The sequence below is a fragment of the Astyanax mexicanus genome, chromosome 25 (genome assembly GCF_023375975.1).
Source record: "Astyanax mexicanus isolate ESR-SI-001 chromosome 25, AstMex3_surface, whole genome shotgun sequence".
Taxonomy (NCBI): domain Eukaryota; kingdom Metazoa; phylum Chordata; class Actinopteri; order Characiformes; family Acestrorhamphidae; genus Astyanax; species Astyanax mexicanus.
This window is the reverse complement of record NC_064432.1, coordinates 2,530,543-2,542,817: the sequence shown is the minus strand read 5'-3', so window position 1 is coordinate 2,542,817 and position 12,275 is coordinate 2,530,543. Positions and strand designations below refer to the sequence as shown.

The following is a 12,275-nucleotide window of genomic DNA, read 5'->3' as shown; positions in this document are numbered from 1 at the left end:
AACTTCGAAACTTATCATCTATACTGCATACCCAAAAACTAGATACTACAAATAATAAGAACACAATTGGAAGACATTGTGACTTCATAGTAGATCATAGTAACCGACTGAATCATAATTCATTACTGGTAATGCTGAATCAAATGTAATATTAAACTATTAAACTAAGGCCAGCATGACTGCAAACTACTTTTAAAGCAATTTCACCTTCACATAAATTTACAATGTAGGAATAAAATCATGTAAATTTTGCTAGAGAGTTACAGCACTCCCTTTTTGATGTTCCAATAAAATCAAGACATCACAATACATTACCCATGATAATAATGATATCACGATACTGTAATTCTGCAATACTTGTTATATCACAAGAAAATTCTCGACGATACTTCGTCCTCTGTTACAGAAGAGGATAAAATACCAATAAATCCATAATTACAGGTATTTACTTATTTAGTAGTGTCAATTTCACAGAATGTAACAACCAATATTCTTCACCACAGGTTTAACCTATTTATTTAATTAGCGCCACCATGTGGAGTAATGAAGCAATAACTGCAGCTCCACCATGTGGAGTAATGAAGCAATAACTACAGCTCCACCATGTGGAGTAATGAAGCAATAACTACAGCTCCACCATGTGGAGTAATGAAGCAATAACTACAGCGCCACCATGTGGAGTAATGAAGCAATAACTACAGCGCCACCATGTGGAGTAATGAAGCAATAACTACAGCTCCACCATGTGGAGTAATGAAGCAATAACTACAGCGCCACCATGTGGAGTAATGAAGCAATAACTACAGCGCCACCATGTGGAGTAATGAAGCAATAACTACAGCTCCACCATGTGGAGTAATGAAGCAATAACTACAGCGCCACCATGTGGAGTAATGAAGCAATAACTACAGCGCCACCATGTGGAGTAATGAAGCAATAACTATAGCGCCACCATGTGGAGTAATGAAGCAATAACTACAGCTCCACCATGTGGAGTAATGAAGCAATAACTACAGCGCCACCATGTGGAGTAATGAAGCAATAACTACAGCGCCACCATGTGGAGTAATGAAGCAATAACTACAGCTCCACCATGTGGAGTAATGAAGCAATAACTACAGCTCCACCATGTGGAGTAATGAAGCAATAACTTTAGCTTTAGTTTCTTACATTTGTGGATCCATTTAAAGCGAAATTAACAGGCTTTCCAACAGTATCAGGTATATTTGGTATATTTATTGCAAAGAAGCATTGATACAACACAAATATGCCAAATCTACCAAACACAAATGTCTTTACTTTTTAATTTAGCACTTTTTGTGCTAAATTAGTAGACTCCTGCTGTACTGTACTTTTCCACAGCTCAGTTTATAAATGATTACATATAACTGATACCAAAATACAGAAATCAAGAGAATGTAATGGAGAATTGTTTGCATAAACGTTTTAAATGAGAAAAAACACCACAACTCGCCTATTGTCACACATTTTTCTGCCACTTTTCTCTGCCCTGCTGTTCCCCTGTATTCCAGAGCTCTTCAGTCCACATGACTGTAAAGGAAGGGTTAATTTAGCTGTTTTGTATTGTCTAGCTAAAACTATACTATTCTAGGGTTTCAGCTACATGATTGTTTTGTTGTGCCCACCACATTTGGGACTAGATTTACCACTGTGTGCTAATACCAATTAGCCAACTACTTAGCAAAAAAGCACTTGTACCTCAACAGTCAATAAAAGTCAATAAAACGTTTTGGAAAGGAAGGGTTAGAATAATTGTTACTACCAGAGTATCTTAGTAATGTAAATTCTGTCCGAATGAATCATGACAAATGTTTTTTTACTTTATTATTTATTTATTTTTACTTAATTATTGTTGCAAGCAGGTTATATGATATCCTCACATTTTTTGGCAGTGGTTACAGGATGCTGTTGACTGAGATGGGAGTAGCTACTCGATTTGTGCATTGCAGTCATTTATGCTCTGGTGAGAATTAATTAAAACAATTTTTCACAGATGTCCTGTAGCAAAATAGATAATTTCTCCTCCTGAGGTGAAACTAACCCCTTCTGAGCTGTGCTTTAGTGTAGATTTGTGAATGATATAACCTACCCTCATGTCCCTCATGGCATTCTTTAGCGTTTTGATGGAATGTCCGCTGTGGCCTTCCTCGATGGTGCAGGCGTTGCAAACAGAGGGTCCCTCAACCAGGGATTAATCTGCGTAAAATAAAACAAAAAACATTATTATTAATTTCCAGATTAATTGCACTGATGTAAATACACTGATTTTGACATCACTATGTATATATATACAGGTTGGGTAACATTACTATTACTATTATTAATACTAGCTACTATTTTACACTTTATTTACTGTAAAGTTATTGTAAGGAGCATATCCTGGTCAGCAGCATGTTTGGTTTAGTGTTGACAGGGTTAACACTACTGAGAAATCCTACAAATTAACAACTCATTTATATGTTTACAGAGGAAATAAAGTAACACACTGATATTATTTACTCCTCAGTAACTAATAAGCAATATAAACCTGTTAGACACCAAAAACTGTCAAAAACACCCAATAATTAAAGAGTTAAAGCCCGCAGTTGGTTAATGAGTTAGTTAGGGTAGTTAACAGCAGTAAGGCAGCAGCAGTTCAGGTGATCAGTTAATAACAGCGCTGCTCTCAGGCTGCTGGTTAATCTCTAGTTTTACTGTTTCTCTGAACATGAACGGGTCTAATCCTCTGTTTAATCCTCTCTCAGGCGGCCGCTCTCACCTCAGGGCCGGTCTGAAGCTCCTCTCAGGTGGGCTGCTGTTCCTCCAGCTCCGCCGCAGTTTCTCTCCTGAACAGAAATAAATCATTATTTATATTAGCCTGCTGGAGCTCGAGGCGAGGGCTGCGTGATTACGTAACGCCGGTGACGCAGCCGTAACGCGTTTAGCTCCACCCGAATTGAGAGACCACGCCCTCCTGCGCGCTGATTGGTTGGTGCAGTCCACAACGCTAGAGTGGGAGGGCGGGGTTTATCGAAATACGGGTGGAAAATATATTAATATTATTATTATTATCACTATTATTATTATTATTATTATTATTATTATTATTATTATTATTATTATTATTATTATTATTATTATATTGGGTAATAACGACCAATTACCCAACCCACTCATTAGGGCTTCCCCATATTAATACAGTGGGTGTTTTTTTTCTGAATTGATTTTGCCACTGATTTATGTCATCAACTGTAAAGTGGACAACACTAAGTCACTTGTGTCATTGAAAAGAGATTAGGACTAATACCTAATCACTGAAGTTCAGTCACATTTAGTTTAAAGAGCACACAAAACACACTGAAATACTATTTAAATAAAGGGGGAATCAGCAGTTATCAAAGTTATCTGAAATGCTGTGGATTTTACTGGAAAACACCAAGGCTGGTTGATCCAAAATGTAATTACTATATTGTCTGTTGAATCATCTATTATATTGAAGTATAAAAACTAAATGCAATTCTATAAAATTATAAATATATTCCTATATATTATTACATACGTTTGTTTTGGGTGATGTTTTTTTTTACCAGACACTACATTTCTTTACCAGACACTACATTTTAAATTATTCACTTCTGTGTATGAATTCCTGCAGTTTTCTTTCCAAACAACAATTAAACTTTATACTGGATAAAATGTGTTCTATTACATGTGCCACAGGACATTTTAATATTAGTATTAGTCCTCCCTTTGACACACACAATATAATTTTTTTTACAAAGCCATATTTGTCAATCCAAATTGATGCTGCCAAGGCCTTTAGGAATTGTTATAATTTACTTCAGAATATGCATGCCCATGTTTGGAAGGACTTGAAATATATTTGCTCCAATTCATTCATGAAGATAAATAAGAGTTCCTACACCACCACAGTCCATCAGAAGCAATTACACCCCAATTTAGTATATTTCTTGTCTTGTATTTTTTGAAAATTGTGATTATCAATTATTTTTCTTTTGCCGGGGAGTGCGCAGTGTAAAGGCACTTGTTCAGATAGTGAGGTGCTGCTTCATCCTCTTTTTTTGGGCATTTTCACATTAACGCTTGATGGGTTGAATAGGATTTCTGAGGCTTATTATTTAGTTGTTCTATAAAATATATACATTTCACTATACAGTAGTTTGCAATTTCACAGGGACACTGCTGTGATTGCGTTCGTCCAAGCAGGATTTTTGGAAGAGAAAAATCTTCACTGCCATCATCCATTTTCACTTCTCCTCACAGCCTTTTTTTGTCATTGTTGTAAAATTAGCATTAATTTCCGTATGTCTAGAGTTTAGACTGATTCAAATGACAATATACTGGACGTGTATCGGATTTCAATACCACATATTAAAGTGGCCCAAATCAGAATTTAAAATATCATTTTTTTGTTGCTTACACTGCCATACAGATGACAAAAAGGACGGGTTGGATTTGGACCACTTTTATTTGCTTTCTGAATGTAGTCTTTGGGCGTTTTCACTCTTTAAGTGGTAAATAGATCAATTGCACTCCAATATAACTTCACAGAGACCAGTCTTGGTCTGTGGCCAAATCAACTCTGGAGCGGATAATTTGTGGTGAGAACGAAATTCGATCTAGATCCAAATTCAACCCAAATCTTAGGTGCACTTAGCCACCTTGAGCTGTAGTTTAATCCAGTTTATTTCCTAAATAATCTGCTGCTGCTCCATGATAAAGTGTACAGGACTACACAGTAGAAAACAGGACCTTCTTTCTGTATTTACTTTCTGGCTCCACCCCAGAGAAAGTTCTCACATGTTGTTTAAATGTAAATGCAAATGATTCAAAATAGAACATAACCCTACACCTAACCCTAATTAATTAATTAATTCACAGCCTGCACTTTGTCCACTCTATTATACACACCTACTCAGCTGTTCCACCTTGTCGATGTAAAGTCATAGACAGAAGCTCATCATGTGCTGAACAGTTTGTGTTGATCGTGCTCTAGTCCTTTATTAGAAGACCTTTCTGGGGGAAGAACACACTACCTCGCCACTGCAACTCACTGCAGTGCTGAGAATGACATACCACCCAAATATTAGCTGCTCTCTGGTGGTCCTGTGAAAGAACAAAGTGAAAGAAGGGTAATAAAATATGCAATGAAACAGATACAGGTCTACAGTCTATTATTACAGAACTACAGTGTTCTAAACGATCAGTGGAGCTAACAAACGGTTAACGGTGGATAACGGTTGTGGAAACAAGGTGGTGTTCATAATGTCATGCTTGATGCATCCAAAACACACAAACAGAGCAGCTGATTCAGAATAATAGTCATGTTTACTAATGCAGATGCTGCAATGACACTTTATGCAGACGGCAAATAAAAAGGCCATTACTCAATCACAAAAAAGAAAACAAATAAAAGAAACAAAACAAAACAAAAAAAAATGCATTCCCATCAGCCTTAAATAATTCAGAGTCTAAAGTTCACCTTCCACACGCTCGTCTTTCACATCATTACTTCAACCCAGCAACAACCATCCAAGAATTTAGCTTCAGAAACAATCAATCAGGCATGATTAAAGACGGATCATCATGCCTGATCGGTAATAACGTTCATCCAACCAGTACAAACCAGTACACAATGGATACAAGTAGATTCCTCTACACACACCTCCCCCACATTCGCGGCTATGTCAGCGTAGAAGCTTAATGACACCATTCTAGAAGATTCTTGAGGAGGTAACCAATGTATTAAGAGCAACAGCTTGAGCTGATTTCGACTCAACAATCAATTTCAATTCAATTCTGATTTTTTTTAAAAATCGTACTTCCTTTACTGCGTGTGATGTCATTAACCATAGAGCTGGGCGATATGTAAAACAATACCATGATATTTTCAACAAACATTTTTCCCTGTATATAATTTGTATTATTTATTTGTAATTATTTTGACATTCAACTGCTTTAAAACTGTTATTTTAGCTGCAAATCATCCATTTGTTTACTGTTTCTGTAATGAAATGTACCAGTTGGGGTCAGTGTTGTTCTTTTAACATTTAACAAATCTCAATATGCTTCAAAAAAACATACTGTCGACACAAGAAAAAAAAAAAGATCACAATATCATAAAATATAGTCATATTGCCCAGCTCTAATTAACCATATACAGTACGAGTTAAAAGTTTGGACACACTGTCTTATTCAATGTTTTTATTGAATGTATTATTTTTAAATCTACATTATAAATTAATACTTAAGTCATCCAGACTATGAAGGAACACATATTGAATTATGCAGTAACTTAAAAGTGTTAAACAAACCAAACTAAATAAAAATAAGAAGCTTTTAGATGCTCTTATCTAGGGAGCTGCTAACTTGCGGTTTCTGAGGTTGGTAACTCTGATAAACTTATCTTGTGCAACAGAGGTAATGCTTGCTCTTCCTCTCCTGGGGCGGTCCTGATGAGAGCCAGTTTCGTTAGATTATTTTGATGGCCTTTGCGACTACACCTACATTCAAATTTGACATTTTTTTGATTGACTGACCTTCATTTCTTAAAGTAACCTTTTCTTACCAAGATGCCTACTCTGAAGAATCTAAAATATTCTACTTTGTTAAATAAATAATTACGGATGTTTTGCTTCATAGTTTGGATGACTTAGAAGATGAGTTTTAATCACAATGCAGAAACATTTTTTAAAATAACGAAACACTGTTATTGGAGGTGTGTCCAAACTTTTGACTGGTACTGTATATTTATATATCCAGCTGATCACCCTCTTTATCTCATTCTCCTTAAATGTTGGCAAATATTTGAGGATCAAATTAAAACATTTAAAAAGCAGCAAATGTAAATGTAAGCAAGAGTTAATAGAAATATAGCATCAGATCATAAACATTATGCCAGTGACAAACACTAAACAAATTGATCCCCAATTGCTCAGTTTACACCTGGGTCACGTCATGTCACTAGTACCAGTGTCCTAATCAGATTGGAACGTGGTCTGAGTGATACGATTTGTTGTCATCTGTTTTAATTGGGCCTTGGGTGTGTTTACACTAGAGCTGGGCAATTAATCGATTTTATCCATTAATTCGAATTTACAGTTAAGGACGATGTGTTTTTCAGAATGAGCTTAGCCCCGCCCCTCTCTCCCTCACGCAGCCCCGCCCCTCTCCCCCTCACGCAGCCCCGCCTCTCTCCCCCTCGCGCAGCCCCGCTCCTCTCTCCCTCCCTCCCACGCGCATGATTTGTCATGATTTGTTTCATATTCATGAGAAAAGATCATCTCATTTTATAGAACACTGGCACTTATTTAAAAGCTTTGTTTTACAAATTAAGCCCAATGGGGAAAATTCTTTACTTAATAGCATTTTAAATTGTACTTGTTTTCTATTTTGTAAGTTTTATCAAAAAGGGCACAATTTTATTTCTTTCTATTTATTTATTGATGGTGCATTGTGTCAGTACCTAAACTATGTTGGAGAAATCTTTCTAAAAGTTACTAGATGTTCTCACAGTTTACAATTGTTTTTTTTTTTTTGCTTGTGTCTGGTTGCACTTTAACCACAAAGGGGAGAGTTAAGTGAGAACTTAATAAATCAAAACTAGTTTTTAACCATTTCTTTATCATTTTCAATTTGATTTTTAGAAGGGGAAAAATAGATTTAAATCGAAAATCAGATTAAAAAAAAAATCGAAGATCTATTTTTTGGGCCATATCACCCAGCTCTAGTTTACACTTGCATTTTTATCAGGATTTATCAGGATAATTCAAACACCGAAGACTTATGAAGTGACCAGGTTTAGGAAGCATTCCCTCAAATCCCTCCAACAGTCAGGAGAATGAAACGGTAGAACAAATGGTCAGCAGGAGGCTTTTGTAACATCAGACATCAAACAGCAACAGATAACTGATCCAATCACATGAACATTCTTTCATTCTGAGAGCAGCTCCCAAAAATGTACAACAGCAAGTAACATCATTTCAAATAATAATAATATAAAAAAAAAAAAACTGCATGTAACACCCGAATAAGTCAGTGTTCAATTTTTCTAGCTTATCGGATTCAAATAGTTTGTCCTTTTTTTCCACTTCTTCTTTTCCATCGTACCGACATTCAAATTTCAATACTGCTGAAGTTCAAAGTACAAAGACATAAATAAAAAGAGAATATAATACAAGTCATCATATGTGATACAAAAAAAAAAGCTATGCTTTGTGTTGAAATAATCATCGCCAGAGAGCAAAAACGATAAAAACTTTTCTTTTTTTTGACACCAGGACAACAACAGCACATTTACCCCTGAGATTAAAAAAAAAAAAAAAATCCTTTTACGAGATCAGTTCTTCTGCTCGACATGCTGCGCTACGGAAACCTCGAAGGCACAAAATAACGGAGGCCGGGCTGACCTCTGGGCTCCAACTCTGCACAGCCAGCGGCCCTGTCCCAATCCGTGCTCATTCAGACTGCCCACACTTCCTGCAATTTGTCCTCAAACAACTACTAATTTACGATATTTGGCTTTTTAATCTAGTTCGAGTGAATCTGCAATGCAAATATTGATTGATTAGGTATGAAAATTATATTTCAGATATTTTTTTAGAAGTCTCAACCAAGGACTTTTAACTTTTAGCTGGAGAATGAAATGCCAGTCAGCTGTAGGACCAGCAGGGGTGCTGTTATCCACTATGCTACACCACTTGATCAATGAAGTGAACTTTGAATTATTTATTATTGTTTAGCTTAGCCGATAAAACCATTCACTCCCGCTCTAGAACTCTCCATAATCACTCCTTTGATATATGAGTAGTCAGCCATTGGCTCCTTGCAAACTTCCGCCAATGCACCAAAACAACTGGCTCGGAGGAAAGCGCCAGATCCCCAGCTTTGATACATTAGCCAGAGCAGAGGCTGCAGAATTTAAAGTGAAACAGAAAAATAAAAACTTGCAAAAGCCAATTTTAGCTCCCCTTCACGTGGGAATTATGGAATAATACGGTAATAATACTTAATTGCACCTGCTTTCTTTCAAAATGCATATGATGACCTAAAGTAGCTAGTTAACCAGCAGATATATAGGCTTTGCTATAGGCCTTTAGCAATCCACTGCTCAGCTTGACCACTGTCCAATTTTCCAAACTATAAACAAAATCTGCCCAAACATCTTTAATTCAAACAACTTTGGACAACCTTTAGTGGTTATTGGCTAAATCAAAGTATTAGTAATGTTGCCAAATCCATTTTTTTTTTAATCTGGCCAACATGTGATGCTAAGAATGCTGTTAAAACGATATATATAAAAAAAAAATTCAGCATTTAGACTGGCCAAACTCAAGAGAAGTAATAGTTTGGTGTGAGCCTCGCTCTACCTCCAGCCTTGTTATGAAATCATGAAAACCTTTATCTCAATACCAATAAAAACACGTTTTATCACACAGCCATATAACATAGACGCAGCAACATTCACCCAATGTACAAGTAGAAGTTGAAGCAGGAGAAGTGCAGGACGTTGGATTGAGACAGGGCCGCAGTTTGTGGGGTGATGGGTAAAGGAGGTTCAAACAGGAAATAGAAAAGGAGTAAAAAAACAACAGGAAAAAGGATCGAGGGCAGCAGAATTCACTTTTTTTTTCTTCTTTTTTTAACAAGGCAGTGATTTAAGGTTTAGGGCCAGTATTCACAATTCGTCTAAGAATGAGGAGAGCTGATCTAGGATCAGATCACTACTCGGTGATGCTAAACACTACAGACTTGCTCAAGCTAAGGCCTGTCACAATAATTAGGTCATCATCAACTTATCTACCGAACAACATATGGACATAACCACAACACTGCTCATTACGTTACTTAGGTTGAACTTTGTTTACAACAAGTGTTTTTTTTTATTATTATTTGATTTACTTGGGTTGGTAAGAGATTTTATATTCCAGTACCAAAATCTGAATATTTTTTAACAATTAAAAGATATGCGGCTGCATTGATACGCTATTATACTATAATTATACCAGTGACATAAAATGGCGTTAAGATGATAATACTCTTTATTGCATTTATTTCTGAACCATTATATCATCCAAGAAATGTATTAGTTATTGTGACAGGCCTACTTAAGCCATTCATTTAAATTTAAAGAATCAGAAACAACAAACTTGAGAAACTAAGCTACATTTGGTGCATTTTAGGAACGAAAAAATTTCAGAGGCCAGTTAGGATAAGAAGGCCGCAGGCATAGACTTCACATTATAAAATAAACACAGTCACCATAAAGAAAGTCACGACTGTGCTCACCTTTGATCAGAAGGGACGTTCTCTCATCACTCACGCATGCAAAAAAGAAATGCACTAACAATATACGTCGACCCAAGACTATTTTTCTTTCTTTTTTTGTGTTGACGCTAATTTTACGAAAACTAGCATTACCAGCCCTCCTATTCTGGGTCACTTGGTGAATATGAGCCCTGGATTTAAGGCCAAATCTCGGAAAATCGTCAAGTAAGGAAATGGAACGGATAAAAACTGGATGCAGGACCAGAACTCGCACAGATATATGATGTATAGCATAGTTTTTTTTTTCCTCTCTCTCTGTGATATCGTGATATCTTTATCTCTCCTCCTTCCTTATTGTTCTAATCCAACATATATATTTATACATATATTTATACTTTTTTCATATATACTTCTGAACATCAAGAGTATTATATTAAAACAAGGCTTTTTTTCCAAAGGTGTTATGCACAATATATAAACGTATCTTACAAGAATATACAAGGTTTTAAGTCACAATGATAATCATCATCATCATTATCATACACATACATCAAAGCATTCAATTCAAGGCGATACCTTTGGCTTGAGGGTTAGTTAACCATGTACGAACAAGTTACGTAAAAAAAGGAAAGTAAAGAAAAGAAAGAAATGGGGAAAAAAAAAAAACTTGTTGGGACTTTTTTTGTTGCGACAAAATTTTTCAAGATTTCACACACCAATTTCATTCAATTTTTTTTCTTTCTCTCTTTAGTTTTTATATGTTTGTTTTTTTTAAAGGTATGACATTAACCTCATGTGACACTGAGATCTGAATATTGTAAGCAGGTAATACGAAATGAAACAGAACAGGAAATAAAAGGAAAACGAGTAAACTGGGTAATACTTCAAGTTTGTCATTCCACATGTGCAAGTCAAAAAATGAAAATTAATAATAAAAAGAATAAAATGCTACAACTCGTACGTACACCAATCCACGATATACAGACCTCACCTGGATCGTAGGTGTTGTTCTGTTTTTTTTTTGTCGATTGTTTTGTTTTTTTTTTTTATTTAAAAAGAGGGTTTGAAAAGTGGCAGGATAAAAGAATCCTCTCCTCTGCTTCTTTTCTGTTCTTCTCTTTTATCTCCCGTCTTCCTGCAGTTTAGCCCAGTGAGGAAAAGCTCTGAGCACACAGGCAGGCAGGGATCTGCTTCTGCGTAGATCTGCAGGGAGGAACAGAACTGTCTCTCTCCTCCCTCTCTCTGTCGTTCACCCTGCTGTCTCACTCGCTGTCTGTCTCCAGCTCTGTGTCGGACCACTCCACGGGCTGCAGGCGGCCTGTCTGTTGGGCGTACTCGATCACAGCTTTATAGCAGAAGTAATACTGGTCCCAGGTCTGGATGCTGAAGGCGCGCTGCGTGCGCATGCGGCGCACCGTCTGCTTGATATCCACCGTGCCGATGTCTTCCAGCCGCGAAAGGCAGATGTCCAACGTGCAGAACGTACCTGAAAGAAGACCCGAACAAATAACGAGTAAAGATGTAGGTGGTGAAATAGAGGTGCGTCATATCGTATCAGAGAAAGTATATTATTATGACACATTAATATCATTATGTAGTATTGCAGTATTCTGTTATGAGAGTAGAGTTATGCATTGGTAAAAGCGTGATGATATGACGCATGATGTATGAGCACCGCTATACCCCTATCACTAGTAGGGGTGGGCAATATTATATCGTATACAATATATCGTGACACAGAAATATCATGATATTAAAAATACATATTGTGATAATAGGGCTGTTCTGTCTTAAAAGTAGTCTATTATTTACTGTGAAGCTTTAGGTGTATTTATTGTATAATTGTTTTAGTTTGCAGTTTATATGCATGCACTAAATATTCTGCAATATTTTTTGCTGCATTATATTATTTTATGCTGTATTATTTATTTTGCCACATTATGATTATACTGTTATACTCTTATACTATATTCCTGAAATTAATGAAT

General features: G+C 36.3%; 1 protein-coding gene across 4 annotated transcripts in view; it reads right to left on the bottom strand.

Annotated features, from left to right (window-relative positions):
* The window catches only part of ptpn9b (protein tyrosine phosphatase non-receptor type 9b), a 659,505-nt gene that overhangs the window by 634,227 nt on the left and 13,003 nt on the right, over nt 1–12,275 (bottom strand). For all 4 annotated transcript variants that reach the window (XM_049472209.1, XM_049472207.1, XM_049472208.1 and 1 more), the window contains exons 13-15: nt 4,933–11,773; nt 2,780–2,846; nt 2,111–2,217 (exon numbers count right to left, since the gene is read on the bottom strand). In XM_049472209.1, the coding sequence (XP_049328166.1) occupies nt 11,550–11,773 (224 nt within the window). In that variant the 3' untranslated portion in view covers nt 2,111–2,217; nt 2,780–2,846; nt 4,933–11,549. The remainder of the gene's footprint in view (nt 1–2,110; nt 2,218–2,779; nt 2,847–4,932; nt 11,774–12,275) is intronic.